Here is a 27,166-nt window from a genome sequence, read left to right as displayed (position 1 = left end):
AAAATTAACTGTTCATTGTTGAGAATGGAGGGAATGAGAAACATTTTTACTATACAGCACTGCCCCATCTCCTGTCCACTAGAATTCTCTAAAACATAAACTTAAGTAAAATACACACATGATAGATGAGATAAGTCGCCTGCAAAAAGCCCAAAACATTTCAGTAAATGCATGCCCCATGAATTTTGGTAATAAGCTAACTTGAAGACTTGGGCATGATCTGAAGGCAACATATCAGGAAAAGATCACACCTAAGAAAGCTTAAACTTAAAATCAACAGTTTAATGGGCTGAGTAAAGAAAAGTAGTATTAAGAAAGGAGATGGTAAACATGAAAACCTTGAGTATGATGAAAACAAAGTTCAATTTACTTAGAAAAACACATTTCATTATGGAGAAGTGCTTTTGTATCCAGTTTTTGTGAAGAAGGGATATTTCATTCTAGTAAATGAAATGCTTTTGAAGATTAGCTCCCTCCACTTGTTCTGGTTCTAAGTCTCGTCAAACCACAACCTGATGACAAATTTGGCTTCCCTGTTCATATCAATAAGGGGTGCCCTGGTTGGGACAAATTATGATTCCAAGCAATGAAAATAAATAACAATCATTGTGAATCAACATTCTAATTCCTACACAAGTCTTAAAATTTAGTGAATTGTCTCCTGAATGTGATCTATGCTAGGTGTTCTGATAGCTCCTGAATTCCAGAAGCTAATAAGCTAAGGACTCAGATCCTGGATTGAGGGGATTAGAGCCAAGTCATGCTGCCTGCGAAAGATCTGCCTAAGTGGCTTCTCCGAGGACATGACATCTTTATCTCCTATCTAAATATGGCAGTAACTCTTATTTACTTTATAAGCAAATATATCCTGCATATCAGGTACTATATTAGTCAGAGTCCTCTAGGGAAACATAACTGACAAGAGAGGTTTTTTTTGTAGGAATTGGCTCACATGACTGTGGGGATGGGCAAGTCCAAATTCTATAGGTCAAGCCACAAGCTAGGAACTGTGATGAAGGTTTCTGATAAATTCCCCTGGAGAAGCTGTGTAGATGAAATAGAGATGGAAATTCTCTCTCCAGACTGCTGAAATCATCACTTCTCCTTTTAAAGCCTTCAACTGATCGGATGGAACATCTCTTATTGTTGAAGGCAATCTTCTCAGTTGATTGCAGGTGTCATCACCTACAGATGCAATCAACTCACTGATGATTTAAATCCATGAAACAGCCTCACAATAATAATCAGACCAGTGCTTGCTTGACAAGCGACTGGATACCACAGGCTCTCCAAGTCGACATATGAACTCAACCATAACAGGTGGTTGTGGGGATCCAGGGCCCAGGACTCCCTTCCATAATGAGAGCAGATCATTGCACGTAGCCACCTACATGACCAGGTCAGACATTAAAGGTCAACGGATCTCTTTGGGGGGAAAGAATATACAAAGGGTATGGTACACAAGGCATTCAAACTCCCCTCCCCCATCACTGCTGATAAACCTCCAAACCTCTGTGTCACCAGACCCTGCTGAAACTGTTCTCATACCTTTGTCCTAAACCCTTATAAGCCCTTGCACTCCCCACCCCCTTTGCAGAACACTAATCTTCATTTTCCCTGGCCAGCCACCACCATGGAAGATCTCCTGTCTGTCAATCCTAATAAACTCACACCTAATTCCATGTCAGGCATATTCTTTGGTTTTAAGACCAAGCTGGGTTGTAACACTGGTTACATTAAATATTATCTTATTTAGTCCTAACAATTCAAGAAGGTATTATTTATCCCACTTTTACCATATGAAATAAACAACCCCCCACACCCCCTGAGGCTCAAAGAAGTTAAGTAGCTTGCTCAAGATCACACACCTGGTATTTGATTAAACAGACATTTTAATCTAGTACTCTCTGACTCTTTCGGCTAAACCAGATTACCCCATTCATTGTTGAGAGGCTCAGTGAAAGGTTCTCCTCATACTATGCCATAAAACATCTATCCTTTGGACCTAGTTATTTGTACCTTGTTCTAGTTTGCTAGCTGCCGGTATGCAACACACCAGAGAGGGATTGGCTTTTAATAAAAGGGGATTTATTTTGTTGGTTCTTCAGAGGAAAGGCAGCTAACTTTCCACTGAGGTTCTTTCTTACGTGGAAGGCACAAGATGGTCTCTGCTGGTCTTCTCTCCAGGCCCCTGGGTTCCAACAACTTTCCCCGGGGTGACTTCTTTCTGCATCTCCAAAGGCCTGGGCTGAGCTGCAAGTGCTGAGATGAGGAATGCCGAGTTGCTTGGCTGTGCTACATTGCGTTCTCTCATTTAAGCACCAGCCAATTAAGTCAAACGTCACTCATTGCAGCAGACACGCCTCCTAGCCAACTGCAGATGTAATTAGCAACAGATGAGGTTCACGTACCATTGGCTTGTGTCCACAGCAATAGAACTAGGTATGCTCACCTGGCCAAGTTGACAACTGAATCTAACTAACACATACCTCTTATTATTTGTATCTCTTATTTGGTCCTAGTTATTCAAACTCCCTCTTTCTGTTTGCAGTTATTTCAGTGCACACAATTTACTTCTTTCTGGATAGATGGGAACCACCTTGAAAAGAGAAACGGCTGTCATTCATCTTCTTGACTGTTTTAGCTTTCTGACTGCTAAAAGCAAACACCATGCAGTAGGCTGGCTTAAACAATGGGGAATTTATTGGCTCACAGTTGTGAAGCTAGAAATCCAAAATCAAGAGGTATCATTAAACCAATGCTTTCTCCCAGAAGACTTGTGGCATTCTGGGGCTGGCTGACAGTGAATCCTTGGTCCTTGGCTTTTCTGTCACGTGACAATGCACATGGCAGCCTCTCCTGGCTTCTCTTTTCTCTTCCCAGTTCTGTTGACTTTCAGCTTCTGGCTGCTCCCTCCTGCTTTCTTCTCTCTCTGTGGACTCCCTATAAGGCCTTTGGTAATAGGATTAAAATCCAGCCTGAGTCAGACCACAACCTAACTGAAATAACCACATCAAAAGTTCCTATTTATAATGGTTCACACCTTCAGGAATGAGATTTAAGAACATGTTTTTTGGGGTTCATAGCTCCGTGACACCATGCATCTAGCAGCATCTAGTTTGGTGTCTTGCCAAGAGAAGGTACCAAATCTTTTTCAATAAAAATATGAAAGCTATAGACTATAGAGAGAAAGCCAGCTGTGATAATGATAAGGAAGAATTGCTTTCGTATGAATAGAGCAAATAAACAGAAAAAGGGAAATACTTTTTCTTACAGTGACCAAAGGAACCTGACCAGTCCCTGGAAAGAGGGGCTGGTGAAAAGCTGTTAGGACCACAGGCAAGTAGGCCAGAGCTCAGGGCAGGATCAGCCCCCATGAAAAGGTGAGTGTAGACCACGGAAACAAAAGACTTTTGGACAATAAGGCAAAGAGCAGGGGGAAGGGGAAGGAACAAGGCTGCCCAGGGCTTGGTCAGAATATATGGACTAGTTCTGGAACTTACTGCCTAGTAGAGCTAAAGCTGAATTAAAAATTTCATTTCCAAGTCAAGAATGAAGACCAGACTGGACCAATAATAAGAGGGCACAGGTATCTATTGCTGCAAAGAGACAAAAAAAGGCGAAAGCTAGGATCAGCTAAAGAAATGAATTATTTGGGAGACTGTTTTATCAGAAGATTTATTCATTTTTCAATATAATGGACTGATCTGATACACTGAATAAAAAGAGACAATGGAGTCCATTTGCTCTTCCTGAAAATACAGATAAATAGCTACAAAACCTGCATATCTATTGTACCTGTTCTATCCTCAAGGAGGTCAAGAGAAGATTTAATCCCTACAGTGGCAGCCTTGCTGTACAGCATTGCTTCTCAACCTTGGATGATTCTGCTTCTCAGGAGGACATACAGCAATGGCTGCAGACATTTTTTTGTTGTGGGAAAATGCTACTGGCATTTAGTAGAGGCCAGAGTTGCCACTACAAATCCTATAGTTCACAGGACAGTACCCACCACAAAGAATTATCCTGTCTAAAATGTCAATACGGCTACGGATGAAAAACACAAGTCTACAGGAACCATCAACATCAATTTAAACCACCACCAAGATGACCTGCATGCCCAGAATTAAATTCATAGTTAAAACCAAGCTATTAATTAAACAACAATTATGATCATAAAAACAGCACATTGTCTAAAGAGGCCAAACCTGAGCTCCTTACTTGCCAAATAATATCTCATTTAACCCTTACAAGCAAACAAACAAAAAAACTTTTAGGAAAATAGTGTTCCCATTTCACAAAGATGGTCAGGTAAGTAACTTGTCTGTGGCTACAAGGTGAGTGAGTAACAGCTTTTACCACGAGCACTATATTACCACTTTCCAAAGCAAGTTAGGGTGTAAAGCAGAGGTATTTAAAGATAACAGAATAATGATCTAGGAATGGAGAATCTAAGACCTGGAGACAGGGCACACAATGAGACAGGCAGAAAGCCTGCCTAAACTTTTTCCTAGACCTTCTTTAGGAAAGTCCCTGGAGTGGGCATTATGCACCAACTCTCGCTTCCAACTCCGTGGTTCTTAGTTTCTTCTTATCTTTGAGTCAGAGGGGAGCAGTAAAAAGGCAGGCGAACATGTTCCTTGACTGCTGAATCAGAAATAAAGACATATGTGTGGAGTATAATATAGGTAATAGACAAAGATAAAGAGATGGAGTACGTTGATAAACAAGTAATGCATAATTCATTATTACATCTGGAAGCAATCTATTCCACCACTTTTGTGTGAAAACAGGGAAAAGGCAGGTCTTAAGGGGAAAGGTTACTTGCTTAAGGTATGGCTTAGGTCATCCCCATGACAAAGACAGTAAGAACTATGGGTTAAAAACCAGAGGAAATTTCCCTAAAATGATAAAAGAATTTGGGTATAAGAACTCATAGGTTTCTAGTTCTCTCTTTAAAGATGAACATTTCACAGGGAAACCTACATATGCTGGAAAGGGGGGTATTATATAGGAACCCTTCTTTCTACATGATTTTTCTGTAAATCTCCAATTGCCCTAAAAAATTAATGACATTTTCACACCTACCAGATTAATAATAATTCCTTCAGAACATCTAAAATCCAGTTTCCTTGATTGTATCAAAATCTCTTTTTAGAGTTGCTTTGTTCAATCAGCATCCAAACAAGGTGCAGAATACGTTAGCATCTTAAATTTCTTACAATCTAGAGCATTCCTCCTTGTTTACCCTCATACACTTGACATGTTACGGAAACGAGGCCAGTTGTTTTATAAAATGTCCCACATTTTGGATTTGACTATTGGCTTCCTTATGTTGTAATTCAACAGACTCCTTTATCTCCTGTATTTGCTGTAAATGGAAGTTAGCTTTAGTTCAGTTCTACTTTTTTTTTTTTTTAACAAAAGTACTTCATAAGAGGTACTGTGTGCTTGTTACTATGTCACACCAGGAGCTGCACAAAGTCTGGCTTGTCCCAGTTTCAGTGAAGTTGAGACTGATGAGAGGCGCAGTGGAGAATTCTGTAACGGAAGCTGTGGCTCACTGCTCGATGCCCACTCAGGATGGGAACATCTGTGCCCCTAGCAGCCAGGACCCTTGGCTGCTGTCAGTAAACAGTTGAGTCCTATCCCAAGAACTCCTGGCAGAGCCACTTCACCAGAGGCAATGAATGCCCTCCCTGGAGGGGCATACATCAAATGCTGCAGAAGCACAGGCCAGCTCCACAGCTCCCTGGGCAATAGGCTGAGGCCTCTGTTCTAAGTAGGTCACAGTTCTCTGCCCACCCTGTTTCCCTTTCTTTCTCCTCTTAGGTGTTGATCCTGACACCACCACCACCCCCCCCCGAAAAAAAAAAAGAAAAAAACTTCCTGCACCCAAATCTCTGTCTTAGTGCCTATTTCCCAGGAAATCTGTCTGGAAGTATATTCTATGGCTCACACTGTAACAGAAATAAAAACAAAGAAAGTAGGAAAATTAGCCTGAAACTACGTTCCTTTCTTTTTTTTTTTTACATTTTTCTTGCTCTTGAAGAATCCTGTCTACCTTTCATATTTCATCTCCTTTCATATTTCATCTTCTACCACCTCCCCCACCTGCCCCTCTCGCCGCCTCCCATCCCCCACCCCCAGGCAGGCAGCCCAGACACCCTGGTCTCCCCAGACAGCAGGGGGCGCCCCAGGAGCAAGCTCTTCCTGTGGTCTGCAGCGAGGCTTCTGAAGTCTGAGCTCCTCAGTATCTGCGCAGAGGCAAAGACTGAAGGAGAGGAGGGTGAAGCCCAGGAGTCCATTTAAGGAGGAAAAGCCCGCCCTGCCCCTTTTGCTGCTGCCCCACAGCCAGCTCCTCTCTGAGTCCCAAGCCTGGAAGACATGTGCCCTGCTGGCCAGGCTTTCCTGCTGTCCCTTTTGCTGGGGATCTCAGGTGAGCCCCTGTGGTGGGGTGGGCAGAGACAGCAGTTTCTAGCTCAGGAAGGCTAGAGATATGAATGAAGGAGATCTGGACAGGACTAAGGTAAATCAGAATACTGGGTAAAGGATGATATGTTCCATATTTTCAGACTTCGACCTCTGCATAAGACTAAAGGGAGAGATATTTATTTGGTGCAAAATTTATATTTTGGGTAGTGCATTATCTGATTTAACTTGTATGGTCAGTTTACTTGAACACTGTAAGTACATGGAATCCTGAACAGGGCATGAGATCTTGTTGGTTTGTCCAGGTTAGTGTGACGCCCCGATATTTCCCAGAGTAATCTGGGTAGAGAAGAAAAAAGTTTTTCCGAAGTCCCCCTGGTAGACTGTGGAGAAAAGAGGAAATATTCAACTTCCCTATCTGGGGAATTCCTGATATTCTCACAAGTAGTGGGGACAACCAATTCAATAGGCTGAGCCCTCAATCTTGGGGCTTTGCCCTTATGAAGTTTATTACTGCAAAGGATATGCTAAGCCTAGTAATAACTATGCCTAAAAGTCACCCCCAGAGAACCTCTTTTATTGCTCAGATATGGCCTCTCTCTCTAAGACAACTCGGAAGGTGAACACACTGCCCTCCCCTCTTACGTGGGACATACTCCAGGGTTGTAAATCTCCCTGGTAACATGGGACAGAACTCCTGGCATGAGCCAGGACCTGCCATCATGGGATTGAGAAAACCTTCTTGACCAAAAGGGGGAAGAAAGAAATGAGACAAAAAATTATCTTTCAGTGGTTGAGAGATTTCAGACAGAGTCGAGAGGTTATCCTGGAGGTTATTCTTATGCATTATATAGATATCCCTTTTAGTTTATGATGTATGGGAGTGGCAAAAAGGGAAGTAACTGAAACTGTGGAGCTGTGTAGCAGTGGCCTTGATTCTTGAAGATGACTGTATAATGTTTACAATGTGACTGTGTGATTATGAAAACCTTGGGTCTGATGCTCTTTTTTATCCAGGGTATGGACAGATGAATTAAAAAAAAATAAGGATAAAAAAATAAATAAATAATAGGGGGGAGATAAAGGTTAAAAACTGGATGTATTGAAATACTGATGGTCAATGAGAAGGAGGGGTAAAGGGTATGGGATGTATGAGTTCTTTATTTCTTTTTTTTTTGAGTGATGAAAATGTTCTAAAAATGATCATGATAAAGAATACACACCTATGTGATGACATTGTGAGCCACTGTTTGTATAATATGGTTGGACTCCATATGTGAACAGTTTTCAATAAAAATATTTTTTAAAAAAGCATCATATAGAATAATTTGACATCTCACCAGTGGAATGATACTTTGAAGAGGGTGACCTGAGATAGTCCTGAGAGGCAGCATTCCAAGTCTCTTGGTTGGATATAGCAGTAAACAAAACAAAAACCCTTGCCTTCAGTGGGTTTACAGCTATAAGGGGGAGGCAGGCAGTAATTAATGAACATATTAAAAATGTAAATTATAAAGCATGTTAGAAGTGATAAATACTACAAAAGGCAAGGGGCATCCAGAGTACAGGGACAGGGAGCAAGCTGTAATTTCAAATAGGGGAGTAAAGGAAGGCCTTGCTAAGAACAAATTATTAGAACAAGAACTCGAAGGAGGTAAGAGAGTTAGCTATGAGGATAAAGGGAAAGAGTGTTCCAGGCAGAGAGAACCAGAAGTACAGGTACTGTTCTATGCTTTCAGGCAAAAGTTTGTTCATTTATATTTCTGGTCCACAACAATTTAAAAGCAAGCTAGGCTGAAAGTAATTAAAAAAAAAGGGGGGGGGGGGACAGTTAGCAAAGAAGAAGTCACATAACTGCAAAATGCCATGCCAGTTAAACAAAACAGCACAAAAATAAATGGGTTATAAACCTCAAAAGCCTCTGAAGAAATTGTATTTATAACCTAACATATTCGACACTCCTGATGATGACCTTGAATCATGAAGTAAAAGTTAAACTATGTTGTATGTATGCTTCTGAAGAAGGCAGGTAAGTATATAGTTATCAAGATGCCCACTAATGAACTAACATTTGTAAAAAGTTGACCTTTGACATCCGTGTGGGAAATTTAAATAAGTGGCCTATTCTCCAGGGAATCTAGCTATAAGATGCGTTCTCCATTACATAGTAATAATCTGGTGTGTCTTTCCTAGAGTCTTATCTGACCACATCTCCCAGGGATAAAGTGCTGGAGTTAGGTAAGTAGTTTCCACTTGCGCCCCCTGGAACTGGAACAGGAGGTGGTCTGGATGTGGTCCCACCCTGGGGATGGATGGGAGTTTGGAGGTGGGGTCTAGAAGAACAGGACTTTGAGATTTCCATGTTTCCCTCTCTGCTCTTTCTCTAGCATGTGGGCGACGTACACCCACAAGTCGCATTACCAGTGGCCAGGATGCTACCGTGGGACACTGGCCTTGGCAAGTGAGCCTGCGCTTGGGGCAGACCCACATCTGTGGAGGGTCCCTCATCCATTACAGGTGGATACTGACGGCAGCGCACTGCTTATCAACGTGAGTTTTAGCCAGTGTCGAGCACATAGACAGGGTCTCAATAAATATTCACACAACCTCATGAATGGACCAACAGACATATGAAAGGGATAAGACAGGCAACCTAACCCTAGGTTACCTTGGACTCAAGAACTAGGTGCAACTAGGGACGGGGCATAGATAAAGAAAAAGAAATTATGGAGATAGGCACTGTGTTAGATGCTTCTCTTACATTTTGCCAGCAGACCTAAATACCAATCAGGAGATTCTGTCTTCAGCTTTTTTGGGTCACAAATACAAAAACTGGGCTCTCTGAGTCATTACTATGAGGGACACAAGTTGCCAAGTGATGAGAAGTGCCATGAAGAGGCCCAAATAGGAAGGAACTTTTGTCTCGAGCCACTTACTAGTAAAGACCCAAGGCCTGCCAAACCATCATATAAATAAGCTTGGAAGCAGATTCTCCCCAGCTTGAGCCCTGAGACGAGACCGCAGTTCATACCTTGACTATGCTTCATGAGACTTCCTGAGTCAGAGGCATCTGACACCTGACCCACAGGAACCGGGAGATAAGCCACCAAACTTTGGGGTAATTTGCCACCAAACTTTGGGGTATGCAACAGTGCATAACTAATACATACAGAAATCAAAATGAAAGGACTTTTCAGTAACAACACTGAAAGCTCAAAGAAAAGGGAGAAATGACTTCAAAATGTTGAGGGAAAATTATTTCCAACCTAGAATTTTATCCATATACAAACGATCAATCATGTGTGCGGTAGAAATAAGACATTGGCAAAGTAGCAAAAATGTTACCTCTCATGCATGTTTTCCAGAAAGCCACAGGAAAATGTATTTCAACAAAATAAGGGGGGTAGGCATAAAAGAAAAGGATCCAGGAAGGAGGGAATACCAAATATAAGAGAATCCCCAAGAAAATCATTCAGGGAAATGGGAAGATGATAGTTCTGTAGCAGCCTAGATTGGAGCAAGAAGAAAAAGGTTCTGAAAAATAAAGTATTGATGGAATGCCTGACATATCTGAACATATTGAAAGGAGATTTACACTTCTGATAGAGAGGTTTGGGAGTGAATAACGAATTAGTAGTGATGGATATATGGAAAACTAAGAACACAAAAGACGTGAGACTACATTCTAATTCCAGGAGAAGCAAAAACTTTACAAGAAAGGAAATATCCCAGTTCCCAGTATGTAGTACTGTGATTAATATTTATGTAGTCACAAGAACATTCTCATTAATTGCTGATCTTAGAAAAAAATTATCACGTGAGTTTGGAAAGATGGGTGGAATGGAAGTCGGGAAGGGGAACAGGGGTGACATAAGAAAGAAAGCTCAATCCTCACCTTCCACAGGAGAAAGCCAACAGACTAAAATTGAAAGAAAAAAAAAAATCAAGAAATAGCAATATCCAGCTTCTTGAAAATACCAGGGCAAATACTGAAAGAAAGTGTGAAAAGTGTGGAAAGTAATTGCCTCTCATAGTGTGAATTGAGGTATGGGGGCAGAGAAATTATTTTTCATTTATTTCATTATTTTATACATCATATCAAAGTATCTGACATTTTAAACTGGGTTTATGTATTAATCTGATTTATAATTGATTTGGAAATAAAAGCCTCAGAACAGAAATCAGAGCTGGCAATAAAGAATGACAACTATTAAGCATACAGGTGAGAGCTGAAACCCTGGAGAATGGGAGAGGTGAATGAGAGGACCAGGGATAGAATGCAAGACCAAGCCCTGGCCTTAAGCATACAGGAGTAGACCACAGAAATAGAAAACAACAAAAAGAAAAGGTTAGAGAGGGAGAGAAAGAGAGAAGGAGGGAGGGAAGGTGCAAACTAACACCAGTCCAAATTAGAAGCGCCCTAACTTTTTGCCTAGAGATGCAGTGCTACGTAATAGGCAGTTTGTTCTGGTCCAGGTATAGCAAACAACTATACTTCACTTTTAATCTCCTCCTTCTCTTCCCTTTAGGAGCTGGACTCTTACTCCATATACTGTGTGGCTGGGAACAACTAGTATGGATTATTCAACTGAAGGCGAGCAGTACTATGTATCCCAAATCGTCATCCATCCTGACTTTAATGAATTAAAAGCAGACATTGCCTTGTTGAAGCTCTACTCCCCAGTCACCTTCAGTTCTTTCATCAGGCCCATCTGCTTGCCCTTTATCAAAAACGAGTTGAAAATTCCAGCCACTTGTTGGGTGACTGGATGGGGAAGAACTGATAACTATGAATATGAAGGTGAGAATGGGCAGACAGAGGGGTTGTTTCATACTTCACCCTCACATACACTCTCCAGAATATTTGCCTTCTAGGCATATCATTACCATGGCAAGTATTTTCCATCAAAACCAGTGCAACCTATTCATAATCTCTATGCATGCAAACAAAATGCCCTTTTTGACATTTATATGTTTATTTACTCTTATACTCTGCCTAGATCCCAGCTATAGCTGGAAGAGCAGATATCAGCAATCTAAACACATAATTACCTCTCTCAAACAGAGGCTAATAAACCTGATACAAAGTTTGGAGTTCCTAGTGTTTTGAACGTTTTTGAAGTGTTGTGTCACCTCTTTTCCCAGGAAGAGTAAAGACAAGATAGGAATTGATCTGAGAGCAGAAAAATGGAGAAAAAAGGGGGAGGGGTTTGAATATTTTAAAAGTCACAACTTTATCAGAATTACTATTTATGTAGAATATTAGGAATTTCCTCACTTAAAAAAATTAATTAAAGAACTTGCAGGTTTACAGAAAAATCATTTAGGAAATACAGTGTTCCCATATATCTGTCCCCTTATTATTATCTTGCATTAGTGTGGTACCTTTACTACAACTGATGAAAGAATACTTCACATATAATTCACATACATAATTCAGTGCTGTTAAATACACTCACAATGCTGAATATCACATTTTTGCATATTATAAAAATGTCAAATATTCCAAAGTCGAACAAATAATTCTGAATTATTCACTGTTTTAGATCAGCTAGATCTAGATATCCTTTCATTAGCAAAGATGATTGAAGAGTGATTATAGTCCACTTTTGGGTTCCCATTCAGACTTTGGCATATTATGCTTGAAAGATAGCCCACAACTTTCCAGCTTGCTTTAACCTTCCATTCCTGTCTACCTCTATAGAATTTGATTACCCTTCAACCCTCCAGGAAGCAGAAGTGCCCATCATTAATCATCAGGTTTGCGAACATCTCTATAATCCAGCAAGTACTGTAACGTCAGTGGAGCCAGTCATCAAGGACAACATGATTTGTGCTGGTGATACTGCAACAAGGAAGGATAGTTGCAAGGTTAGGCTTTGCTCATGAGTCTTCTTTTTAACATGAGATCTTAATTTGGATTCAGGTTTCCCTGTCTGTAAACATCAGTAGATTGCAAGCCAGGAGATGAGCGTTCTGACAACAAATTCTTTGTGTTATCCTGTATAACTGACTTAACCTATATTGATGAATTTATTCTCTTCAACTCTAAGATTGTTGATCTAGAAAAATGCTAACCATGGTCACTGGATTTTTACAAACATGTAAAATTTCATAAATTTATTGAGAGGTTGCATTGAGTTATTTAAAAAATTTTTTTTTCAAGTAAGGACATTTCATTCTGCACATAAAAATTTCATTCCATTGTTTTCTAATAACATTGGAATGAAAAGTCAGCCATCATTTTAATCTTTATTACATTATGTGCAATGCATTGTTCTGCTCAATCTGCTTTCCTTATTTTTCTTTTTGTGTATTTTTTTATTGTGGCAAAATATATGTAACATAAAATTTGCCATTTTAACCATTTTTAAGTGTACAATTCATTGGCATTTGGTACATTCACAATGTTAGGCAACTGCTACCACTACCTATTTCCAACATTTTTCATTGCTCCAGACACAAACTCCTTACCCATTAAGCAGTAACTCCTCATTTCTCCCTCTCCCAGTCCCTGGTAACTTTTACTTTACTTTCTGTTTCAATGAATTTAGTCTTCTGGATAGTTCATGTAACTGAAATAATATAATATTTGTCTTTTTGTGTCTGGCTTATCTCACTTAGCTTGTTTTAAAGGTTCATCACATATGAAGTATTAGAATTTCATTCCTTTCTATGGCTGAATAATACTCTATTGGAAGAATATATGACATTTTGTTTATCCATTTATCTGTTGATGGACATTTGGGTTGTTTTCATCTTTTGACTACTATGAATAATGTGCTGGTTTGAAAGGAAGTATGTCCCCTAAGAAAAGCCATGTTTTAATATAAATCCCATTTCATAAAGGCAGAATAATCTCTGTTCAATACTGTATGTTTGAAACTGTGATTGGATCATCTCCCTGGTTGATGTGATTTAGTCAAGAATGGTTGTTAAACTGGATTAAGGGACGACATGTCTCCACCCATTTGGGTGGGTCTTGGTTAGTTTCTGAAGTCCTATAAAAGAGGAAACATTTTGGAGAAAGAGACTGAGAGAGAGCAGAGAATGCTGCAGCACCATGAAGCAGAAAGTCCACCAGCCAGCAACCTTTGGAGATGAAGAAGGAAGACACCTCCCGGGGAGCTTCATGAAACCGGAAGCCAGGAGAGAAAGCTAGCAGATGACGCTGTGTTCGCCATGTGCCCTTCCAGCTGGGAGAGAAGCCCTGACTGTGTTCGCCATATGCCTTCTCACTTGAGAGAGAAATCCTGAACTTCATCGGCCTTCTTGAACCAAGGTATCTTTCCCTGGATGCCTATGATTGAACATTTCTATAGACTTGTTTTAATTGGGACATTTTCTCAGCCTTAGAACTGTAAATTAGCAACTTATTAAATTCCCCTTTTTGAAAACCATTCCGTTTCTGGTATATTGCATTCCGGCAGCTAGCAAACTAGAACAAATAAGTAAAATACTACTTTGACACTGATGTACCATTATCTGTTTAAGTCCCTATTTTCAATTCTTTTGGGTATATACCTAGGAATAGAATTTCTGGAGCATATAGTAGTTCTATGTTTAAGTTTTTGAGAAAAAAATCACTATTTCTTTGATTGTCAGCAGCTTGAACATGATACGCTAAGTGTGATTTTCTTTGTATATTCTATTTGGTGTTCACTGAGTTTTTGTTTGTTTGCTTTAATCTAGTCATTCATTATTCAAATTTAGGAAATTTTCATTATTTCTTAAAACATTGTTCTATCTCATCTCCTTCTTCTTCCCTGCCAGGTGAAATCAGAAACTTGAAAGTATACCTTTGTCACATAGGACTCTGATGCTTTGTCCATTTTTACCTTTTTTTCTCTCTGTTCTTCAAATTGGATTCTTTTTATTGATTTTATTAAAGCTCTTTTCTCCCGTCATCCACATTTCAAGTTCATCCAAAAGTGAGATTTTCAGATATTTTATTTCTGAGTTCTAGAATATCCATTTAGCTTTATATACACACCCACACACATATTTTTCTATCCATCCACCAAAATTTCCTATCTGTGCACTCATTATGAGCATATTTTTCTTTACATCAGTTGAACACAGTTATAGCGGCTGTTATAATAGCTGCTTTAAAATCTTATCTGCTAATTCCAAAATCTGAGATATGTCAGGGTTATTTTCCATTGATTGCTTTTTCTCTTCTGTAACATTTTCTGATTTATCTTGGAAAACATTTTCCCGTTCTGCTGAATATCCAGTGACTCTGGATTCTATATCAGATATTGTCAGTGATAAATAATAGAGAACATGGATTGTCATATTTCTCTGAATAAAGCTGATATTCTCTTTTCACAGGTAGCTAACTTCGCTACACTCAAACTCCAAACTGCGTTTTTCTTGTAGTAGGCAGCAACTAAAATCTCTATTCAGTTCTTTTAAGCCTTAGCTGGGCTGCATGGAGTTTAACCTGCCTGTTTATTTGTAGTTTAGCAGTGAGCCAGAGATTTGAGCAGTTTATATAGAGAATTTGTCCCTTAACCCCTGTTCTAGTTTGCTAGCTGCTGGAATGAGATATACCAGAAATGGAACAGCTTTTAAAAAGGGGAATATATTAAGTTGCAAGTTTACAGTCCTAAGGCTGGGAAAGCGTCCCAATTAAAGCAAGTCTATAAAAATGTCCAAATTAAGGCACCAACAAGAGGTTGAAGTTCAGAGTTTCTCTCTCAACTGGAAAGGCACATGGTGAATATGGTGACATCTGCTAGTTTTCTCTCCAGGTTTCTTGTTTCATAAAGTTCCCCCAGGGGCTTTTCCCTTCTTCATCTCCAAAGGTCTCTGTCTGCATGAGCTCTGCTGCTTCTGGTGGCTCTGAAGCTTTTTCCAAAATGTTTCCTCTTTTAAAGGATTTCATTAAACTAATCAAGGTCCACCTGGAATGGGTGGAGCCATATCTCTGTGGCGATAATCTAATCAAGTGTCTAACCTACGGTTACTGGATAGGGATTAGAAGAAAAAGCTGCCTCTATGAGACAGATCAGGATTAAAACCCGGCTTTTCTAAGGCACATAATCCTTTCAAACCAGCACACTCCCTTTGTGGATCTCTCCCTTCTGGGATTTCTCTCTTTACTTTCCAACTGCTATGGTAGCCCTGAACTCTGTCTTGTGAGTTTTTAAGCCAGCAAGACTGGGTTTCTATTTACATTCCAGTCACCATCTAGGATGACAGACTGGGCCAGCTCCATGAGGGAGGAAAAAAAAAAGACATTTAAAAAACCCAGTACTATTCTGTTCCTCTAAGGATTAATTCCTCACCAATTTCTGCCTACTTTTGGTCACTCTCCAGAACTTTATAGAGAGTTGGGCTTTCCACAGGTTTATAATTTAAAATTTACAATTTTAAACAATTTCTAACTGTTATCTGTAGCAGAGTTAATCTGAGGTAATCTAATCCCATAAGAATTAGTACTTATTCTCAAGTGGACATGGAAAATTAGCCCTCCAATTAGCACTTATTCTCAAGTGGACATGGAAAATTCACCAGGATGGACCATATGCTAGGCCATAAACAAGAGTCACTAAATTTAAAGAATTAAAATCAAACAAAATGGGTGGGCAATGGTGGCTTAGCAGCAGAGTTCCCACCTGCCATGCTGGAGACCTGGGTTTGTTTCCCAGTGCCTGCCCATGTGGGAAAAAAGAAAGAAAGAAAGAAAAAAAACAAAGAATGCTCTCTGGCCACAATGGAATGAAATCAGAAATCAACAAGAGAGATAAACTTCAGAGACTCAAATATCTGTGGAAATTAAACAATGCAATACTAAACAATCAACAGATTGAAGAAGAAATCACATGGGAAATTAGAAAATACTTTGAAAGGAATCAAAATGAAGACACAACATACTGAAACTTTTGGGATGCAGCTAAAGCAGTGCCCAAAGGGAAATTTATAGTTATAAACACCTACATTTTAAAAATAAGGGGCAAGACGGTGGCAGAGGGAGGTATGGAATTTAGTTAGTCTTCTGGGACAGGTAGTAAATGCTCAGGAACTGTCTGGAACAATTGTTAGGGGGACATCGCCGTGACCAAACAAACATACAAAAGTCTAGAACAGGTGGAACAGCTGAAAACCCATGCAGAACTGTAAGTCTCCCACGCTGCTCCTTCCCCACTGGCACAGCAGGTTGTCCTGAAGTTGGTTTCCCAAGGGAAAAAGGGGCCCTCTCTATGAGAAGCAAGGAAGGTACAAAGCACCAACTGTGGAATTAATTAACAAATTCGGACTGCCAAATACAAGCTCTGAGCACAGATAAACCTGGAACAAGCACTATAGCAACTGGGAGGTTTTGCCTTGGAAGAGAGGAAGTGGGGCTGATGGAAAAAAAAAATCGGAGGCTTTTGGAGTTAGATGAGCTCATAATACTAGAATAGGGCTGGACCCCAACAAAAGGGGCACTCAGAGCCGGGTGCCAACTCCGGCCCTTGACTGGCAAACCCAGGGGGCTAGGGTTTGGCTCTGAAACAGATTTTTCTTTTCCTCTACCTTTTTTGGTTGTTTGGTTGTTTTTACTTCTTAACAGCCCAAAAGTAGGGCTTCAGGCATTCTCAGGCTTCAGCACCACCTCAGGCAAGGGAGGAATTAAAGTACGTCCGAGAGACAAGTAACTAGTCAGGCGAGTGAGATAATTATCTGAAAGGTGTATGTTTAAGTAGCCTCTACTGGGCACAAGGAAAGATGGCTCAGCCAGGTGCCAACCGTGGTTTTAATTCCGGCCGAGAGGAGGCAGCACTGAAGGAAGAAAATAAAATAAAATAAGGATGGGGGCCTTTTGAGTCAGCTGAGCTCTGAATACTGGAAAGGAGTTGTACCCCAAGAAGGGGGCACATGGAGCCAGGTATCAACTCTTGCTCTTAACTGGTGAAATGTGGGGGCTGGGAACTGGCTCTGAAAAGGGATTTATTTTTTTTATCTTCTTTTCTTAAACTATTCTAAGTAACTTCATAGAGAAGGTCTCAGGTATTTTCAATTGAGAGCTGAGTTAAGATAGGTCTGAATGACAAAGTAATGAGTCAAGTGGGGGACATAACTCCCTAAAGGGCATATCTTTCCCCAGGAAAAAGAGTGGCAGGGCCCAGCTCATTTGGTGGACCTCCTTCCAAGAATTAGTGCTTAGTGCTTGCCTTTCATCTCAGCATATGTCCCAACCAGGCCCTGGCAGGCTGAGAGTTAAAGGCAACACACCACTTTATGCCTGTGGGGAGCTGTAGGCTGACAAGCACTACATACTGGGCAGGATAGGAAAAGCACAGAGTCTAGAGCCTTCACTGGAAACCCTGTCAACCTGCTGGGTCTCACACTCAGGGAAAGTTGATACTGATTACACCCTCCTCCTGAGACCAGGGCCTGTCTGGTCTTAAGATCAATCACATCTGGGGACAACCTTTTCAAAAAATGGTTCCATACAAGCAGGGCAAGAACTAGAAAAACAAGAGCTGGAAAATTCTGATCGGTTAAACAAGCCATGCTAGAGGTCTAGAATAAGATGAACTGAACATGAAAGAAAAGTGGCCAAAGCCAACCAACCAGAAAACCTTAGGTAAAAGAATGAAAACAACCACCAGAATAAACTAACCAAGGAAATGAGATGTCTGGACACCAGCAAAAACTTAGGACTCTTACTAGGAAAAACAAAGATATGGCCCAGTCAAAGGAACAAACTAACATTTCAATGAGATACAGGAGTTGAAACAACTAACTAAAGATGTTCAAATAAACATGTTAAATCATATCAGAAATCAAATCAATGAGTTGAGGGAAGATATGGCAAAAGAGATAAAGGATATAAAGAAGAAAATGGTCGAACATAAAGAAGAACTAAAAGTTTGAAAAATAAATGGTAGAACTTATGGAAAGGAAAGGCACAATAGAAGAGATGAAAAACACAATGGAGATCTACAACAACAGATTTGAAGAGGCAGAAGAAAGGATTAGTGAACTAGAGAACAGGACATCTGAAATTCCACACTCAAAAAACAGAGGGAGGGGGACTTCTGGAGAAGATGGCGGCTTAGTAAGGCGCGTGGGTCTTAGTTCCTCCTCCAGAACAACTACTAAAGAACTAGAAACAGTACAGAACAGCTCCCGGAGCCACGACAGAGACCAGAAACACAGCGTACCCTATTCTGGACCAGCTGGACCAGCTAAGAGACTCCGCTGCGGTGAGGTCCCCGAGAGGCGCGTGCTTCCCCGGGCCGCGGTGGCTGGCGGCCGGAGCTCCCTCCCTCCTTCCCGGGCCAGCTGGGAGCTTTGGATCGGGTTCCCCAAGCCGCGCAGCCGGCGCCCCTCCCCACGCACGGCTTCCCGGGTCAGCTGGGAGCCTCGGAGCAGCGGTCCCCCAAGCCGCGGTGGCCGGCGACCGGAGCCCCTTCCACAAACGCAGCTTCCCAGGCCGGCTGGGAACCTCCCCAAGCAGCAGAGGCCCTCCCACACGCGGCTTCCCGGGATGGCTGGGAGATTTGGATTGGTGGTTCCCCAAGCCGTGGCGGCTGGCACCCCTCCCCCACGCGCAGCTTCCGGGGCCAGCTGGGAGCCTCGGAAAAGTGGTCCCCCAAGTCACGGTGGCTGGCGACCGCAGCCCCTTCCACACACGCAGCTTCCCGGGCCGGCTGGGAGCATCCGAACAGCGGTTCCCCAAGCCACGGCGGCTGGCGACCCTTCCCCACAGGCGACTTCCTGGAGAGAAAGGAAAGAGTCTCCAACAGTAGTAGAGACTGTGCCCAACCTAACACCAATAGTGGCATTAATGAACAACTTCTGACTACTAAAAATAGGCCCTCAGCTCAGGTGAAACTGATCAAGGCAGAAATCGCCGATTGGGCTAAGTGAAAAAGAGGAAAGGGGGTGAAACAGAGCCTTCTGCAGCTGTTTCTATGGAGGCTTCATTGCCTCTGGGCTCAGCGCTGGGATTACATAGGTTACAACTTCCCTGAACGCAGAAACAGGCTGCTTTCAGGGCTCTCTACCACCTGAACCTTCCCCGCGGGAGGAGTGAAACACAACTCAGGTGGAACCCCTCTCTCAAGGAACTCAGATCCCAGGACTTCACAATTTGAAGCCATTAAAACCAACCTACAACCTTTCCTCTGTCTCTACCACACACCCAGCAGCGAGAGTCTTCCAAAGTTAAAGGAGCCACAACATCTTTTGCTGGTGGGACCCGCAGACAGACAAGCACCACATACTGGGCAGGATAAGAAAAACAGAGCCAAAAGACTTCACAGGAAAGTCTTTCAACCTGCTGGGTCCCACACTCAGGGAAATCTGATTAAATGCCCAGACGCCAGCAAAAAAATAACAAATCACACCAGGAAAATTGAAGATACGGCCCAGTCAAAGGAACAAACCAATACCTCAAATGAGATACAGGAGCTGAGACAACTAATTCTGAATATACGAATAGAAATGGAAAACCTCTTCAAAAACCAAATCAATAAATTGAGGGAGGACATGAAGAAGGCATGGGATCAACAAAAAGAAGAAATGGAAAGTCTGAAAAAACAAATCACAGAACTTATGGGATTGAAAGACACAGTAGAAGAGATGAAAAACAATGGAAACCTACAACGGTAGATTTAAAGAGACAGAGGATAGAATTAGTGAACTGGAGGATGGAACATTGAAATCTAAAAAGAAACAGAAAAAATAGGGAAAAGAATGGAAAACTTTGAGCAGGGGCTCAGGGAATTGAATGACAATATGAAGCGCACAAATATACGTGTTGTGGGTGTCCCAAAAGGAGAAGAGAAGGGAAAAGGAGGAGAAAAACTAATGGAAGAAATTATCACTGAAAATTTCCGAACTCTTATGAAAGACCTAAAATTACAGATCCAAGAAGTGCAGTGCACCCCAAAGAGAACAGACCCAAATAGGCGTTCTCCAAGACACTTACTAGTTAGAATGTCAGAGGTCAAAGAGAAAGAGAGGATCTTGAAAGCAGCAAGAGAAAAACAATCCATCACATACAAGGGAAACCCAATAAGACTATGTGTAGATTTCTCAGCAGAAACCATGGAAGCTAGAAGACAGTGGGATGATATATTTAAATTACTAAAAGAGAAAAACTGCCAACCAAGCAGTTTTATATACTATATCCAGCAAAATTGTCCTTCAAAAATGAGGGAGAAATTAAAACATTTTCAGACAAAAAGTCACTGAGAGAATTTGTGACCAAGAGACCAGCTCTGCAAGAAATACTAAAGGGAGCACTAGAGTCAGATACGAAAAGACAGAAGAGAGAGGTATGGAGAAGAGTGCAGAAAGAAGGAAAATCAGATATGATATATATAGTACAAAAGGCAAAATGGTAGAGGAAAGTATTACCCAAACAGTAATAACACTAAATGTTAATGGACTGAATTCCCCAATCAAAAGACACAGACTGGCAGAATGGATTAAAAAACAGGATCTTTCTATATGCTGTCTACAGGAAACACATCTTAGACCCAGGTTGAAAGTGAAAGGTTGGGAAAAGATATTTCATGTAAATAACAACCAGAAAAGAGCAGGAGTAGCTATACTAATATCCAACAAATTAGACTTCAAATGTAAAAACAGTTAAAAGAGGCAAAGAACGATACTATCTACTAATAAAAGGAACAATTAAACAAGAAGACATAACAATCATAAATATTCCACACCGAATCAGAATGCCCCAAAATACGTGAGGAATACACTGCAATCACTGAAAAGGGAAATAGACACATCTACCATAATAGTTGGAGACTTCAATTCCCCACTCTCATCAATGGACAGAACATCTAGACAGAGGATCAATAAAGAAAGAGAGAATTTGAATATTATAATAAATGAGCTACACTTAACAGACATTTATAGGACATTACATCCCACAACAGCAGGATACACCTTTTTCTCAAGTGCTCATGGATCATTCTCAAAGATAGACCATATGCTGGGTCACAAAGCAAGTCTCAACAAATTTATAAAGATTGAAATCATACACAACACTTTCTCAGATCATAAAGGAATGAAGTTGGAAATCAATAATAGGCAGAGTGCCAGAAAATTCACAAATGCGTGGAGGCTCAACAACACACTCTTAAACAACGAGTGGGTCAAGGAAGAAATTACAAGAGAAATTAGTAAATAGCTCGAGGCGAATGAAAATGAAAGCACAACATATCAAAACCTATGGGATGCAGCAAAGGCAGTGCTAAGAGGGAAACTTATTGCCCTAAATGCCTATATCAGAAAAGAAGAAAAGGCAAAAATTCGGGAATTAACTGTCCACTTGGAAGAACTGGAGAAAGAACAGCAAACTAACCCCAAAGCAAGCAAAAGGAAAGAAATCACAAAAATTAGAGCAGAAATAAATGAAATTGAGAACATGAAAACAATAGAGAAAATCAATAAGACCAGAAGTTGGTTCTATGATAAAATCAATAAGATTGATGGGCCCTTATCAAGATTGACAAAAAGAAGAAGAGAGAGGATGCAAATAAAAAAGATCAGAAATGGAAGAAGAGACATAACCACTGACCTCACAGAAATAAAGGAGGTAATAACAGGATACTATGAACTTTACGCTAATAAATACAACAATGTAGATGAAATGGACAAGTTCCTAGAAAGGCATGAACAACCAACTTTGACTCAAGAAGAAATAGATGACCTCAATAAACCAATCACAAGTAAAGAAATTGAATCAGTCATTCAAAAGCTTCCCAAAAAGAAAAGTCCAGGACCAGGCGGCTTCACATGTGAATTCTACCAAACATTCCAGAAAGAATTAGTACCAACTCTGCTCAAACTCTTCAAAAAAATCGAAGTGGAGGGAAAACTACCTAATTCATTCTATGAAGCCAACATCACCCTCATACCAAAACCAGGCAAAGATATTACAAAAAAAGAAAACTACAGACCAATCTCTCTAATGAATATAGATGCAAAAATCCTCAACAAAATTCTAGCAAATCGAATCCAGCAACACATTAAAAGAATTATACATCATGACCAAGTAGGATTCATCCCACTTAAACATATGAACCATATGCAAGGATGGTTCAACATAAGAAAATCAATTAATGTAATACACCATATCAACAAATCAAAGCAGAAAAATCACATGATCATCTCAATTGATGCAGAGAAGGCATTTGACAAGATTCAACATCCTTTCCTGTTGAAAACACTTCAAAGGATAGGAATACAAGGGAACTTCCTTAAAACGATAGAGGGAATATATGAAAAAACCACAGCTAATATCATCCTAAATGGGGAAAAATTGAAAACTTTCCCCCTAAGATCAGGAACAAGACAAGGATGTCCATTATCACCACTATTATTCAACATCATGTTGGAGGTTCTAGCCAGAGCAATTAGACAAGAAAAAGAAATACAAGGCATCAAAATTGGAAAGGAAGAAGTAAAACTATCACTGTTTGCAGACGATATGATACTACACATTGAAAACCCGGAAAAATCCACAACAAAACTACTAGAGCTAATAAATGTGTACAGCAAAGTAGCAGGTTACAAGATCAACATTGAAAAACCCGCAGCATTTCTATACACTAGCAATGAACAAGCTGAGGGGGAAATCAAGAAACGAATTCCATTTACAATTGCAACTAAAAGAAGAAAGTACTTAGGAATAAATTTAACTAAAGAGACAAAAGACCCATACAAAGAAAACTACAAAAAACTGTTAAAAGAAATCACAGAAGACCTAAATAGATGGAAGGGCATACTGTGTTCATGGATGGAAGACTAAATATAGTTAAGATGTCAATCCTACCTAAATTGATTTACAGATTCAATGCAATACCAATCAAAATCCCAACAACTTATTTTTCAGAAATAGAAAAACCAATAAGCAAATTTATCTGGAAGGGCAGGGTGCCCCGAATTGCTAAAAGTATCTTGAGGAAAAAAAACAAAGCTGGAGGTCTCAAGCTGCCGGACTTTAAGGCATATTATGAAGCCACAGTGGTCAAAACAGCATGGTATGGGCATAAAAATAAATATATCAACCAATGGAATCAAATAGAGTGCTCAGATATAGACCCTCTCATCTATGGACATTTGATCTTTGATAAGGCAGTCAAGCCAACTCACCTGGGACAGAACAGTCTCTTCAATAAATGGTGCCTAGAGAACTGGATATCCATATGCAAAAGAATGAAAGAGGACCCGTATCTCACACCCTATACAAAAGTTAACTCAAAATGGATCAAAGATCTAAACATTAGGTCTAAGACCATAAAACAGTTAGAGGAAAATGTAGGGAGATATCTTATGAATCTTACAATTGGAGGCGGTTTTATGGACCTTAAACCTAAAGCAAGAACACTGAAGAAGGAAATAAATAAATGGGAGCTCCTCAAAATTAAACACTTTTGTGCATCAGAGAACTTCATCAAGAAAGTAGAAAGACAGCCTACACAATGGGAGACAATATTTGGAAACGACATATCAGATAAAGGTCTAGTATCCAGAATTTATAAAGAGATTATTCAACTCAACAACAAAAAGACAGCCAACCCAATTACAAAATGGGAAAAAGACTTAAACAGACACCTACCAGAAGAAGAAATACGGATGGCCAAGAGGCACATGAAGAGATGCTCAATGTCCCTGGCCATTAGAGAAATGCAAATCAAAACCACAATGAGATATCATCTCACACCCACCAGAATGGCCATTATCAACAAAACAGAAAATGACAAGTGCTGGAGAGGATGCGGAGAAAGAGGCACACTTATCCACTGTTGGTGGGAATGTCAAAGGGTGCAACCACTGTGGAAGGCAGTTTGGCGGTTCCTCAAAAAGCTGAATATAGAATTGCCATACGACCCAGCAATACCATTGCTAGGTATCTACTCAAAGGACTTAAGGGCAAAGACACAAACGGACATTTGCACACCAATGTTTATAGCAGCGTTATTTACAATTGCAAAGAGATGGAAACAGCCAAAATCTCCATCAACAGAAGAGTGGCTAAACAAACTGTGATATATACATACGATGGAATATTATGCAGCTTTAAGACAAGATAAACTTATGAACCATGTAATAACATGGATGGACCTAGAGAATATTATGCTGAATGAATCCAGCCAAAAACTAAAGGACAAATACTGTATGGTCCCACTGATGTGAACGGACATTCGAGAATAAACTTGAAATATGTCATTGGTAACAGAGTTCAGCAGGAGTTAGAAACAGGGTAAGACAATGGGTAATTGAAGCTGAAGGGATACAGACTGTGCAACAGGACTAGATACAAAAACTCAAAAATGGACAGCACAATAATACCTAATTGTAAAGTAATCATGTTAAAATACTGAATGAAGCTGCATCTGAGCTATAGGGTTTTTTTTGTTTTTGTTTGCTTGTTGGTTTGTTTGTTGTTGTTGTTTTTTACTATTACTACTACTTTTATTTCTTTTCTTTATATTAACATTTTATATCTTTTTCTGTTGTGTTGCTAGTTCCTCTAAACCGATGCAAATGTACTAAGAAACAATGATCATGCATCTATGTGATGATGTTAAGAATTACTGAGTGCATATGTAGAATGGTATGATTTCTAAATGTTGTGTTAATTTCTTTTTTTTTTTTTTCCGTTAATAAAAAAAAATAAAAAAATAAAAAATAAATAAAAAAAAAAAAAAAAAAGAAAGTAGAAAGACAGCCTACACAATGGGAGACAATATTTGGAAACGACATATCAGATAAAGGTCTAGTATCCAGAATTTATAAAGAGATTATTCAACTCAACAACAAAAAGACAGCCAACCCAATTACCAAATGGGAAAAAGACTTGAACAGACACCATCAGAAGAGGAAATACAAATGGCCAAAATGCACATGAAGAGATGCTCAATGTCCCTGGCCATTAGAGAAATGCAAATCGAAACCACAATGAGATATCATCTCACACCCACCAGAATGGCCATTATCAACAAAACAAAAAATGACAAGTGCTGGAGAGGATGCGGAGAAAGAGGCACGCTTATCCACTGTTGGTGGGAATGTCAAATGGTGCAACCACTGTGGAAGGCAGTTTGGCGGTTCCTCAAAAAACTGAATATAGAATTGCCATACGACCCAGCAATACCATTACTAGGTATCTACTCAAAGGACTTAAGGGCAAAGACACAAACGGACATTTGCACACCAATGTTTATAGCCGCATTATTTACAATTGCAAAGAGATGGAAACAGCCAAAATGTCCATCAACAGACGAGTGGCTAAACAAACTGTGGTATATACATACGATGGAATATTATGCAGCTTTAGGACAGAATAAACTTATGAAACATGTAATAACATGGATGGTCCTAGAAAACATTATGCTGAGTGAGACTAGCCAAAAACTAAAGGACAAATACTGTATGGTCCCACTGATGTGAACTGACATTAGAGAATAAACTTGGAATATGTCATTGGTAACACAGACCATCAGGAGTTAGAAACAGGGTAAGATAATGGGTAATTGGAGCTGAAGGGATACAGACTGTGAAACAGGACTAGATGCAAAAACTCAAAAATGGACAGCACACTACTACCTAATTGTAATGTAATTATGTTAAAACACTGAATGAAGCTGCATCTGAGCTATAAAAAAAAAAAAAACTTGCCCATTAGAGGTTGGTTAAATACATCATAGTTCATCCAGCCATGCAGTGGAATACTATGCAGCCATCAAAAAGAATGTCATGAAAAAATGTAATAGATCAACATGTACTGGTGTGGAAAGATGTCTTTGATATTGTTAAAACAAACAAATCAGTAAGTTGTACAACAGCATGTATTGTATAATCTCGCCTCTCTTAAAAAACATACTATACATATAAAAAAAAAAACAGAGGGAAAAGAATGGAAAACTATGAGTGAGGTTACAGGAACTTAATGACATGTGAAGCGCATATACATACATTTTATACGTGTTCCAGTAGGAGAAGAGAAGGGAAAAATGAAAGGAAAAGAGACAGAAAGAATAATGGAGGAATAACCACTGAAAATATCCCATCTGTTATGAAAGACATAAAGTTACAGATTCAAGAAGCACAGCATATCCCAAATAGAACAGATCCAAACAGACCTATTCTAAGATACTTACTAGTCAGACTGTTAAATGCCAAAGACAAAGAGAGAATTCTAAAAGTTGCAAAAGAAAAGTGATTCATCACATACAAGGGAAGCTCAATAAGACTATCTGAGGACTTCTCAGTTTAAACCATGGAGATGAGAAGGCAATGGTCTGATATATTTAAAATACTGAAAGAGAAAAACTGACAACAAGAATTCTTTATCCAGCAAAACTATCCTCCAAAAATGAGGTTAATAAAATATTTGAGACAGATAGATACTGACAGCTTGTGAACAAAATACCTGCTCTAAAAGAAATATTAAAGGGAACAGTACAGGCAGACAGGAAAAAACAGGAGAGAGAGATTTGGAGAAGAGTGTAGACATGAAGATTATCACAAAAGGTAAAAGGAGAGAGAGAGAAAAAAATGTGACATAAAATTTAAGGAAAAAATAGTAGAAAAGTACTGCCTTTACAGTAATAACATTAAATATTAATGGATTAAACTCACCAATAAAAAGACACAGACTGGCAGAAAGAATTAAAAAACAAGACTTGTCAATATGCTGTCTATAAGAGACTCACTTTAGACTTAAGGACAAAAATAGGTTGAAAAAGATATTTCACACAAACAACCA

General features: G+C 39.8%; 2 protein-coding genes across 7 annotated transcripts in view; one reads left to right on the top strand and one right to left on the bottom strand.

Moving 5' to 3' along the window:
- The window catches only part of SH3D19 (SH3 domain containing 19), a 325,680-nt gene that overhangs the window by 146,599 nt on the left and 151,915 nt on the right, over positions 1–27,166 (bottom strand). The window lies entirely within an intron of this gene.
- The window catches only part of LOC143666242 (serine protease 48-like), a 29,045-nt gene continuing 8,091 nt past the window's right edge, over positions 6,213–27,166 (top strand). The window contains exons 1-5 of the mRNA XM_077139837.1: positions 6,213–6,439; positions 8,626–8,670; positions 8,820–8,982; positions 10,962–11,233; positions 12,137–12,303. Of these exons, the coding sequence (XP_076995952.1) occupies positions 6,388–6,439; positions 8,626–8,670; positions 8,820–8,982; positions 10,962–11,233; positions 12,137–12,303 (699 nt within the window). The 5' untranslated portion in view covers positions 6,213–6,387. The remainder of the gene's footprint in view (positions 6,440–8,625; positions 8,671–8,819; positions 8,983–10,961; positions 11,234–12,136; positions 12,304–27,166) is intronic.

This window comes from Tamandua tetradactyla, chromosome 22 (assembly GCF_023851605.1).
Source record: "Tamandua tetradactyla isolate mTamTet1 chromosome 22, mTamTet1.pri, whole genome shotgun sequence".
NCBI classification, from domain to species: Eukaryota; Metazoa; Chordata; class Mammalia; order Pilosa; family Myrmecophagidae; genus Tamandua; species Tamandua tetradactyla.
Note: the sequence above shows the minus strand (reverse complement) of the source record. Positions and strands in the feature narration are given on the sequence as shown.